Source organism: Saccopteryx leptura, chromosome 3, assembly GCF_036850995.1.
Source record: "Saccopteryx leptura isolate mSacLep1 chromosome 3, mSacLep1_pri_phased_curated, whole genome shotgun sequence".
NCBI classification, from domain to species: Eukaryota; Metazoa; Chordata; class Mammalia; order Chiroptera; family Emballonuridae; genus Saccopteryx; species Saccopteryx leptura.
In genome coordinates this window covers 222207814-222220190 of record NC_089505.1, presented here as the reverse complement: position 1 = coordinate 222220190, position 12377 = coordinate 222207814, and the positions used below count along the sequence as shown (strand labels likewise).

Sequence of the window (12377 nt, the reverse complement as noted above, 5' to 3'; positions counted from 1 at the left end):
ATTTTTTTACAGAGACAGAGAGAGAGTCAGAGTGAGGGATAGACAGGGACAGACAGACAGGAACAGAGAGATGAGAAGCATTAATCATTAGTTTTTCGTTGCGCATTGCGACACCTTAGTTGTTCATTGATTGCCTTCTCATATGTTCCTTGACCGTGGGCCTTTAGCAGACCGAATAACCCCTTGCTCGAGCCAGCGACCTTGGGTCCAAGCTGGCGAGCTTTTTGCTCAAGCCAGATGAGCCCGCGCTCAAGCTGGCAACCTCGGGGTCTTGAACCTGGGTCTTCCGCATCCCAGTCTGACGCTCTATCCTCTGCGCCACCGCCTGGTCAGGCCCAGACCTTTCTTTTATATAGAATCATACCGTATGGAGAAGGACTGGCTTCATTAGCATAATGTTCTACTTGTTCTAAATTATAATAAAATAAATACACAAAAAGTATATACATATACAGTTTAAAGAAGAATAATAAAAGTAGTACCCACAAGCTTATCACTCAGCATAAAAGAGAAAAGATTGTCAGCCTTTTAGAAGCCCCCCTTCCCGATGTTCTTCCCAGATCCATTTACCCAAGAAATAATCACAGTCCTGACTTGCAATATTCACACCTTGCTTTTTTTTTTTTTTAAGTGAGAGGAAGGGCGATAGACAGATTTCCACATGCATCCTGACCAGGATCCACTCAGCAACCTGTCTGAGGCTGATACTCAAATCAACTGAGCTATCCTCAGCATCTGGGGCCAATGCTCAGATTAACCGAGCCACTGGCTGCAGAGGGAGGGGAAGAGAAGCAGATGGTCGCTACTCCTGTGTGCCCTGACAGTGGATCAAACCCAGGATGTCCATATGCAGTGCTGATGCTCTATCCATTGAGCAAACCAGCCAGGGCCATATTGCTTTTTGTTTATTTTATTTTATTGGGTTTTTTTAGTAGGGGCAGGACAGACAGAGATAGACAAAAATGGAAAGAAATGAGAAGCATCAACTTATAGTTGTTTATTGATTGCTTTCTCATATGTGTGTTGATGGGGATGGAGGGCTCCAGCATCCAGCAGAGCCAGTGACTCTTTGCTCAAGCCAGCAACCTTGCGCTCAAGTCAGTGACCTTTTGGGCCCAAGCCAGCGACTTCAGGGTTTTGAACCTGGGTCCTCAGCGTCCTAAACTGACACTGTCCACTGTGTGCCCCTGCCTGGTCAGGTCACCGTGCTTTTTTTGTTTGTTTAAGATTTTGTTTATTGATTTTAGAGAGAAGCCAGAGAGACAGAAAGGGAGGAAGAAATGGAAGCATCACCTCATAGTAGTTGCTTCATGTATGTGCCTTGACTGGGCAAGCCTGGGGTTTCGAACCGGTGACCTCAGGATTACAGGTTGATGCTTCATTCACTGTGCCACCACAGGTCAGGCAAGCCGCCTTGCTTTTTAAAATCCAATTTTTTTAAGCCACCTTGCTTTTTAAAAAAAAATATCCACCTATGTGTGCATCCTACTATTGTTGCATTTTATATCAGTGGGACTTTCTAATCTGTACTCATCTGTTTTTGCATCTTTTGCTCAAATAAATTTTTTATATTAGTATTCATAGCTGAAGTCCATTTTTTTCTTTAGTGGTGTCATATCGAAGAACTCTTTGCCTAACCCAAGATCATGAGTGTTTCCTCTTCCTTTTTTGTTCTAAAAATTTTGCAGTTTTAGTCTTTTTTTTTTTTTTTTACAGAGACAGAGCGAGAGTCAGAGAGAGGGATAGATAGGGACAGACAGACAGGAATGCAGAGAGATGAGAAGCATCAATTATCAGATTTTTGTTGTGGCACTTTAGTTGTTCATTGATTGCTTTCTCATATGTGCCTTGACCGTGGGGCTACAGCAGACCGAGTAACCCCTTGCTCAAGCTAGCAACCTTGAGTCCAAGTTGGTGAGCTTTGCTCAAACCAGATGAGCCTGCGTTCAAGCTGGTGACCTCGGGGTCTCGAACCTGGGTCCTCCACATCCCAGTCCAACGCTCTATCCACTGCGCCACTGCCTGGTCAGGCCAGTTTTAGTCTTTAACATTTAATTCTGTGATCCATTTTTACCGTACTTTTTGCTCCATAAGACGCACCTGACCATAAGACATACCTAGGCTTTAAGGTGTACACCTCCCTGGGGCTTCTTTGTCTACTGTCTTTCCTTCCAGTGATGCTTTTGTTTTTCTTTCACTTGTTTTCTGTGTTTTGCCAGCTTACATTTCCTCATCTGACTCCTGAGTTCCTGACTCCTGAGGGGTGTATTTTTGCTGGCACTTTCTACTCTCTGCTCCTGTCAGGCTGGGTTGCCTGCTGTGCTCTGTCCTCCTGTCTCCGCAGGGGACTCTGCTGCAATTCCCCCCTTTGGGCTTCTAGGGCAATCACAGTTGCTTTTGGCAATCCTTAGATGTATTTTGAGTCTGAAGATTATATCTGTCTCCTTGGTTTGCTGAAAATGGAGTTATTTTCCTTCCCCTTGTTGCTTTTGCACACCCTGCCAGAGTAGAAGAAAACTGCCATCTGGTATCCTCATGCTTCTATCTGACAACCCCTGTCTGTCTTGGATCTCTGCTTATTTATTATTCTAACTATTCCCTCAGTGCCAGGATCTAAAGCCGGTGTCTCCCAATAATTCTGAAAAATGATAACTTTTCTTTGAAAATTTCCTCTTCCCTTTGTCTGTTGTATCTCCTTATGAATTCACTCTATCATCTGTGCAACTTCTCATTTTATTCTCTATATCTTTAAATCTCTCTTTCAGGTATTTGTCATCTCTCCAGGTTGCATTCTTTTTCTTTTTTCTTTCTTTTTTTTTTTTTTTTGTATTTTTCTGAAGCTGGAAACGGGGAGAGACAGTCAGACAGACTCCCGCATGCGCCCGACCAGGATCCACCCGGCACGCCCAACAGGGGGCGACGCTCTGCCCACCAGGAGGCGATGCTCTGACCCTCCAGGGCATCGCTCTGTTGAGACCAGAGCCACTCCAGCGCCTGGGGCAGAGGCCAAGGAGCCATCCCCAGCACCTGGGCTATCTTTGCTCCAATGGAGCCTCGCTGCAGGAGGAGAAGAGAGAGGAAGGAGAGGGGGAGGGGTGGAGAAGCAGATGGGCGCTTCTCCTGTGTGCCCTGGCCAGGAATCGAACCCGGGACTTCTGCACGCCAGGCCGACGCTCTACCACTGAGCCAACCAGCCAGGGCTAGGTAGACATTTTATTTAAAACTTTTTGGCAGCCACTTGTCCTCCACTATTTTTCTATATGCATTTTTCACCATTTGACACACTGTATTTTATGTACTTATTTTATCTCCTTTGTTACCACTATTTTTTAAATTCGTGTATGTGTGTGTGTGTGTGTGTGTGTGTGACAGAGACAGAGAGAGGGACAAATAGCGATGGACAGACACGAAGGGAGAGAGATGAGAAGAATCAATTCTTTGTTGCAGCTCCTTAGTTGTTTATTGATTGCTTTCTTAAATGTGCCTTGATGGGGGGGAGGGGCTACAGGAGAGGAAGTGACCTCTTGCTCAAGCCAGCGACCTTGGGCTTCAAGCCAGAGATCATGGGGTCATTTCTCTGATCCCACGCTCAAGCCAGCAACCCCAAGCTCAAGCTGGTGAGCCCATTCTCAAGCTGGATGAGCCTGTGCTCAAGCCGGTGACCTTGAGGTTTCAAGCCTGCAACCTCTGTGTTCCAGTATGAGACTCTATCCACTGTGCTGCCATCTGGCCAGGCTATTTTTTAAATTCTTAAACTTTTGATTTGTGTATAACATATCCAAGGAAAAGTACACAAACCAAAGCATCCAGCTCAGCAAAGCAAAGACCCATGTAATAACATCCAGACCATGAAACAGAGTCCCAACATCCCAGAGGCCCCTTGAGCCCCAGTACCCCCACCTTACCAAGAGCAATCCCTTTCTTAGCCTCCAATTTATTTTGTGTGGGTTTTGTTTCATTTTGAGAGAGAGTGAGGAGAGACGGGAAGGGACATGAGAGGCATCAGCTACTTGAGACACCTTAGTTGTTCATTGATTGTTTCTCATATGTGCCCTGACCAGTGGCCTCCTACTGAGTCAGTGACCCCTTGCTCAAGCCAGCGGGGTTTCAAACCTGGGAGCTCAGAGTCCCAGTCAACACCCTATCCATTGCACCACCACAAGTCAGGCCATTTTGTCTAGTTTTTAGTTTTATATAAAAGAAATCATATAGTATGTATTCTCATGTTTCTGGCATCTTTGCCCATTATTTTATTTGTGAAATGAATTCATAGACCTAGATGTTGTTGGGAGTATTTATAGCTCATTTATTCTCATTGCTATGTAGTATTCCATTGTGCAAATATACCATAATTTATTTATTTCTTCTACTTCTGGGGGAGAGTTTAGTGGTTCAGTGGTTCCAATTTGGGGCTGTTATGAATGGTACTGCTACTGACTTTTCTTACAAGTCTTTTGATAATGCTGTGTTTGCCTTTCTTTTGCATGTACACCTAGGATTGGAATTGCTGGGTTGGAGTGTGTGTGTATTGGTTCTAAGCTGCTAATTTTCTTGGAACTTTATCTGTGGAATCATTTGGGACTTGACTAAAGTTTCATGCTTCAGAGAGGGTTTGTCTTTTTTCCCTCCAGTTACTTGGGGTGCAGGCAACCAGAGACCACTTTAAATTTTCTGCACACACTACAGGTGGTACGAATGCAGAATGCAACCTGTATGAAGCCTCATTTGAGGTTATAAATTTTGAGGAAAGTTTCCTGTCCTCTTTCCCCAGAGCCTCACTGGAGATAGTTGTGTTCTGTGTAGTGGATTATTTTTCACTGACTTAGGGTTTAGGTTTTGTTTGGGGGTTTTTTTGTTTGTTTGTTTGTTTTTTTAGAGAGAAAGGGACAGAGATAGACAGGAAGAGAGAGAGATGAAAAGCATCAACTCGTAGTTGTGGCACCTTAGTTGTTCATTGACTGCTTTCTCGCATGTGCCTTTGGGGAGGGGGGCTCCAGCAAGCCAGTGACCCCTTGCTTGAGCTAGCAACCTTGGGCTCAAGCCAGCGACCTTGGATTTCAAGCCAGCAACCTTTGGGCTCAAGCCAGAGACCATAGGGTCATGTCTATTATCCTGTGCTCAAGACGGCAACCCTGCACTGAAGCCAGCAAACTTGAGGTTTCAAACCTGGGTCCTCGTGTCACAGGCTAATGCTTCATCCACTATGCCCCCACCTGGCCAGACTAAGGGTTTAGGTTTTGAAGCTACAGCTTTATGTGGCCTATGAATTTGCTAGAGCTGCCATAACCAAGCACCACAAACTAGATGCTTGTAACAATGAAAACATATTCTCTCAGTTCTAGAAGCTAGAAATCTGAAACCAAGGTGTTGGCAGGAGTAGTTCCTTCTAATGGATCTGAGGGAGAATCTGTCCTGGGCTTCTCTCCCAGTCTCTAGTGGTTGCCTGCAATCTTCGGTGTTCCTTGGTTTGTGGATACAACACTTCATCTCTGCCTCTGTCTCCCCGTCTCTGTGTCTTCACATGGCTGTCATCTCTCTGTGTCTTTCTCTTCTTATAAAGAGATCAGTCATATTGGGTTAAGGACCCAGTCTACTTCAGTATGACCTCATCTTAACTAATGACCACTGTATTGAATGCCTCTATCTCCAAATAAGGTCATGTTCTGAAGTATTGGAGCATGCCTTCAACATATCTTTTTAATTTTTTTCATTTTCTTCTTTTTCCAAGTGAGAGGAGGGGAGATAAACAGGCTCCTGCATGCGCCCTGACCAGGATCCAATAGCAACCCCGTCTAGGGCTGATGCTTCACCTATCTATGGACATGCTCATAACTGAGCTATTTTTAGTGCCTGAGGTAGAGCCATCCTCAGCACCTGGGGCCAATGCACTTGAATCAATCAAGCCATAGCTGCAGGAGGGGAAAAGAGAGAGAGCAAGTGAGAGAGAGAAGGACCAGATGGGTGCTTCTCCTGTGTTCCCTGACCAGGAATCAAACCTGGGACATTCACACACTGGGCCGATGCTCTACCACTGAGTCAACTGGTCAGGGCTTCAACATATCTTTATAGGGATACAATTAGACTGCTTACTTTGTGCAGTGCTAGGCTTTCTCTCCTGACCACTGGGCACTGGCAGTTCCCAAAAAAGAAGTGCAAGTTTTCCAAGATTTGCCAGGAACTCAGAGGACAGAAACCAGCTTTGCTTCTACTTGCCTCAGACTTTCTGCCTTTATTTTTGGCTTCTGTGGGCTTCTTCCTTCTATGTCAACTCAACAGCACTCCTCGGAAAAAGATTTTTTATGTTTCATCAAGGTCCGCCCCCCCATTTCAATAAGAGTCATCTCCAGGGAACCCAATCTACCACACCATCATGGGTTTTATCCATGCTTGCCCCTGACCCCACTCCTTCAAACAGGCTTTCATTGGAGCTGTCTGCACAACCCAGCCAAACCCCGGCGCTCTTCTTGAACCTAGGGCCCACTTTTCCTCTGCCTTGCTGACCACCCAGAGGTAGACCCACCTCGAGCCATGCCTCTTGCTTCTATATCTCACCTGAAGTGAAGGGCCTGGGGCTATGGAGGTAGATACCTGTGTTATGACCACTTGGCCACTTCAGGCAAACTACTGCTCACCAATAGCAGTTTCCAAACTGCACACTGGTGGCTTTAAAAGGCTTGTGACACACTGAGCTCAGTGAATGCTCAATAAGGAACCCCACCCATTTGGTAGCAGGGGTCCAATTAGGGTTATTAGCAGATGGCATCCTTGAGGAATGAAGTAGCTCAGGAAGGTCCTCTGAGGGATACACTAAAGGGAGACCTCGCAGAGGCCCTCAGACACCTTCCTCTGTCTCTGTGTCTCAGGGAACACCTACCATTATGTGCCCTGGTACAACACCAAGCCAGTTGTGGCCGTGACCTCCTACTGGGAGGACGTCAGCTTCCGCCTGAACTGCCTCAACCTTCTCCACTTCACTCGGGACCGACTGGTGAGTGGTACAGGAGTAGGTTCAGGAAGGACCTGGATCACTGATGGGAGACTTGGGATAATAAGTCACAGTCAGAGGAAGCCAGTCGCTCGGCTCACTCATGCCTTGCGCACCGACTGAGATGGATGTGCCTGACAGAGGGGGCTAGGCTCTGAAGATGCGGAGATAAGTAACAGCCCTTGTCTTCACCACCTAAGTGAGAGATGCACACAATTACTGAACTAGGGCTTCGATGAACGTCCAGACACTGAGAGCACCAGGGCGGAGAGTAGGGTGGGGAAGAGGAGATGAAGAGAGGATAGTTGAGGAGATGTTGGAAAGGGAAGTGACATTTGAGCAGAGGCCTAAAAAATGAAGAGTTTGCTGTAGGCATGATGGGGTGCAGAGAAGGATACAATGTATAAAGCCGTGTAGATGTAAAGTTCAGGGGTGGTAGAAGCATGGAGGTTAGAGAAATAAGGCCAGAGAAGCTGGGAGGGGCCAGATTCCAAAAGTTTTAAGTGTCTGTCAAGGAAGAAAGCCACTGCACAATTTTTTGGCAGGAGAGCCACCTGGTACCTCCGCCTCAGATATGACTTTCTCGCACCTGTGAAGAGAAGGCCCTGTACTCCTCCATGGTCCTCACTATCCTGGCTTCTTCCTGTCACCAATTTCTTCTATTAGGTAGTGGGGAGAGTGCATGGGTCCTAACCCTGCAAGGACATGTGATGGCTTTGGACTGGCATCCCAGGTCGTCTCTCCAAGTTTCCCAAGTCCTGGCCATAAATGTCTTGGGCAAAGCAGCCCTGTAGCCGGCCTGGGTGATTCATACTCACCGAACCTTTTCCTCCTGCTTGGCAGAAAGCCAACCTGTACATCCTGAAATCTATGAGGAACCCAAGGGACCCAGCCCTGCTTGCCCAGTGGAAGAAGCTGCTGAGCGAGTTGTTGGAGGACTGCAAGTAGGAGTGGGCGCCACATCTGAGCTGGGGCTTCAGATTGAAACCCTTCCCCACCCCACCCCCTTCTCCTCAAATCTTTCCGATCTGGAGACCCAACCAGCACAGCAGTTTCTCCTTTCCCATCAGGCCTTGCAGAAAAATGGCCCCAACCTTTCCCACTTCCCCCACTCCCACCCCAAACATCAAGCATCGTCTTTGCTGTCCCCACACCCATTCCTGGTCCTCCCACCAAACCACGCCTCTCTGTGTTTCTGGACAAGCCTTTCCTGTCCCAGCCCCACACCTTCTCCCTACTGCTCTTTCTCTGCACAATGCCTTCTTCAGGGCTCTAACTGTTCTGGAAGATTCCTTGTAAGGCCTCTGCCAGCCCCGCACCCCACTTGGATTGCCACTCCTACACCTCAGGGTTTGGCTGACTTAGACCTCTCTCCAGAGGTGGTCCTTGAGCAAAGGCCTGGCTTACAACTGCAGCGACAGGGAGGATGAGTGAGAGGATGAGAAACTAGGGGCCAGGCCCATAGTGAGCAGGCTTCCTCAGGAGGAGTGGGAAGAGCTCCCAGGGTCAGGCCAGCAGGGTTTGGGCAGGATCTTTTTTTTTTTTTTTTAAATTTTTATTAATTTCAATTTACTATGTTTACATGGATTCAAGTGTCCCACTGAATATAACTCTCTCACCCCCCACCCCTGTGTCCCTTTTTATACCTCCTAAGCCCCCCTCCCCCTAACTCCCTCCCTGGAAGGGATCTTGAGTCTTAGGAAGGTCACATTGGCCTAAGGCAGGGTCAGAGGTCATGAGATGGTCTAACCCCCTTCTTTCTGGTCCTGGCTGCAGGCGCCCTCTGCCCTGCATGACTGGTCAGCCCAAAGCCACCAAGCTGGACAAGAAGAGGTGGCAACTTCGTAGCTTCCTCCTGCAGGAACTGGCCCAAGAGGCCAAGGAAGCCCAGCCTAGGGACATGGTAGCCACTGTGGAGGGCTGGCTATACCGTCTCAATGCCGTGCTCCCCGAGGTGAGCCCAGACACACTAGCCAGAAAGCAGGCCTTGGAGCCTGCATGCCAGCCTGACTTTCCTGCCTTGGCAGCCCCAGGTGAGCCTCCCAGACGTGATGATCTGGCTGATGGCCAAGGAACAGAGAGTGGCCTATGCACAGGTTCCTGCCCACAGCATCCTGTTCTCCCCGACGGGGGCCCTGCACTGCGGCAAGTTCTGTGGGAAACCACAGACCATCCTCCTGCAGGTATGGAAGTAGGAGTCCTTGGGTAGCTCCAGTCTTTGGGAGGAGAAGCCCAGAAACACCCCAGGGAGAATCTCTGATATCTAGGGGGCAGCCTCCGGGAGGGCGTGCCACTCCTTGCCGCCCATGAGCCTCTCTGAGGGCCAGACACTGCCTGCCTCCCAGGTCTTTTACCAGGTGAATGGGTTGTAAACAATTTCTACAGTCTCTGGAGGGCGGCTCCATAGGCAGGAGGCCAACGCCAAGTCCACGCCCCTAATAAATGTTCCTCAGATTTGCCTCCGCTGTCATCCTCACACCACACTAGGTTCAGTCCCTTGTTATCTCTTCCCTGGACCACAGTTGGGTGCAATTCAAAATATTTAATGCCTATAACGTTTGGACACCAGCCCATCATATCAGATATAAGCTGTAAGTAAGGCCGACAACCCCCACTCCCACCCTGATAACAGCCCTTGTTTCCAACCTCCCTGGTCTGACCCCAGCCACCTCACCTTCTCAGCCCTCTTGAGCCCCAAACTCTCAAAATTCAGGCCATCCTGGGCTCCTCTCACATACCTGCCTGCCCTCTGCCCTCCTCCCACCTTAAGGGCCCCTCTTGTGCCCTCTGAAATCTTCTCATCCTGAAAGAAGCACGGAGACTCGAGCCCTGACTGTACCGTTCACTAAGTTGTATGCCCCAGGCCAGCTCCTGGCCATGCCCAGCCTCAGTCTGCTCCTCTGTAGAATAGGCCTGGTGATAATGACACCCAGCTCACAATGGTGTGTGAGGGTCAGAGCACATGCTGCACATTTAGCACTTAGCACTGTGCCTGGAACACTACAAGAATGCAATCAACAATCAGTAGGATCATTGCCAATGTCGCCATAATCACTGCTCGTTTTGGAGCCTCCCATTCTCCCTAGGCAGCATTGCCCGTCTCCCCCCAGGACCCCCCAGCATGAGGTCACATGTACAACCATTTGCTAACCCAACTCAATGTGGGGCCCAAGCTCCTGGGGTTCAGGGTGAAGGGGCAGGTGTGTGTGCCCTTCCTTCACTCACATGACTGCTTCTTTTGGACCCGCACCCCTGTGGGTTTGGCCTGCCTGTGGCTCAGTACCCAGAGGGTGAAGGACAGAAGGATGCACTCCCGGTCCACCTCCAGGTGTGCATGTGGCTGGGCAACGTCACGGACAGCTCAGACCTGCAGCTGCTCCGAGGGGGAGAGCTGGTCGTGTACGCAGAGACGGTGAGCAGCCAGGGTGTGTGTGTGTGTGTGTGTGTGTGTGTGTGTGTGTGTGTGTGTGTGTGTGTGTGTGTGTGTGTGACAGAGGTAGGAGAGCTGCAATGGCTCAGCACCAAGAACCTAGGATTGTGAAAGGGGGTCTGGTAGAGAAAGGCAGCAGACTCTGGAGCGACCTGAGACACTGCCAGCTCAGGGTCCCTGTTGACAAGCCATAGGCATGTGGTGACAGAAAGCTCAGTGGAGTGTCACTGAGGCCAGTCACTCTCCCTGGAGGAGATTTATTTTCATTTTTATTTATTTTTTGACAGAGACAGAGAGAGAGTCAGAGCGAGGGACAGGTAGGGACAGACAGGAAGGGAGAGAGATGAGAAGCATCAATTCTTTGTTGCGGCACTTTAGTTGTTCACTGATTGCTCTGTCACATGTGCCTTGATGGGGGGCTACAGCAGAGCAAGTGATCCTTTGCTCAAGCCAGCAACCTTGGGCTCAAGCCAGTAACCATGGGGTCATGTCTATGATCCCATGCTCAAGCTGGCGACCTCAGCATTTCGAACCTGGGTCCTCCACATCCCTGTCCATGCTCTATTCACTGCGCACTGCCTGGTCAGGCCACTCTCTCCCTGGTGGAGGTTTATGGGGAATTTCTCCCAGGTAGTTCAGAGCATGTAAGGTGAGTAATGCTCTGACTTGCAGGGGCTTTGTCTATCACCAACAGGGCAGCCTGGGGCCCCGTCACCCCCAGCAGGATCCTTTAGACCAGTCTAGTGTTTCCAGGAAGGGGGAGGTCTGGAACAGTCAGAGGGGCATGAAGCGAGGCACCTTCCCACAGAGCAATGAACCTAGGGGTGGGTGAGCAATTAGCCAAAGGCGGCTCTAATATCTGGGCAGGGTAGGGCAGGGCTTGGTAGAAGGCTGTGAGAGCAGAAGAGAAATAGTTTTTGAGTTTCAGGATTTATAATTTACTGAACTAAACACATTTTCTTAGTTTCTAAGTTGCATGTTGCAGGTGGATATATAATATGCGTAACCAGCTCGTAGGTAGGGCTTGGAGATGCCAAGATGGAGTGGGGATTCTGGAGGAGGTGTGGGGACCACACACCCAGCAGGGCAACCTGGAAGAAAGGCCCAGAAACATCAAAGAGGTGGCAAGTGGTGGGGCAGGACTGGGGTCCCTTGGTTAGCAGTGACACAAGTGGACAGGACACATTGCAGGCCCCTCCAGGCTCTATGCTGTCCCTCTGTGTGCTGTGGAGGCAGCAGTCACTGACAGCCTTCCCTCCCACCCCACCCCCAGTATGAGAACCAAGCCAAGTATAAAGACCAGTGGGGGCAACAGGGGCTGTACCACTGCCCCAACTTCTCTGATGTCTTGGGGCATAAAGCTCTCTCCAAGGAGGATTTCAAGGAGCCCCCAGGATGGCGCTGGCAGGGGAAGTGGACAGTGGAGCCTCAGAGGAGGTAAGGCTTGGGTACAGAGCCTGGAGCCTGTGTGCCCTGGACATTCAGCCCTGCAGTCAACACTTCTTTCCACCCGGGAGGCTGGTCAGCAGCAGCCTAGATAGGCACACAGCCACTGGAGCCCAGGCCTAGGGCTGGCATGCCCAGACAGAAGCCCCACCCACCACCTTGCCCTGCATGCCGGCCCACAGCCCAGCCCCTCCCAGAGTAGGTGGGGCTGCCTGCTGAGGGAGAGCTTGGCCAGCAGAGAAGGACCCCAGGGGTCTGGAGTCTGGGGGGACGTGTTGGGAACTCGAGGTCTCGCTGCTCCTAGACTCCTCCTGGACACAGACATCAATAAGAGCCAGGTGCTGGAGGAGGTGTACGAGAACCAGCAGCGGGACATCACAGGGGCCTGGGTGCCGGCAGCCACCCCCAACACAGATGTGGTGAGCTGGGGTGAAGCTGCCTCAGGACATGGGGGCAGTGCAACCAGGTGGGGGCACCTTGGAAGCTGGGCTGTGCCAGTGGACAGAGCACCAGACC

The 12377-nt window shown here is 49.8% G+C and overlaps 1 protein-coding gene across 1 annotated transcript in view; it reads left to right on the top strand.

The window, feature by feature from the left end:
• The window catches only part of FER1L5 (fer-1 like family member 5), a 283372-nt gene that overhangs the window by 31065 nt on the left and 239930 nt on the right, over positions 1–12377 (top strand). The window contains exons 20-26 of the mRNA XM_066377641.1: positions 6864–6988; positions 7829–7929; positions 8762–8939; positions 9013–9168; positions 10266–10397; positions 11689–11852; positions 12166–12280. Coding sequence (XP_066233738.1) covers positions 6864–6988; positions 7829–7929; positions 8762–8939; positions 9013–9168; positions 10266–10397; positions 11689–11852; positions 12166–12280 — 971 coding nt within the window. The remainder of the gene's footprint in view (positions 1–6863; positions 6989–7828; positions 7930–8761; positions 8940–9012; positions 9169–10265; positions 10398–11688; positions 11853–12165; positions 12281–12377) is intronic.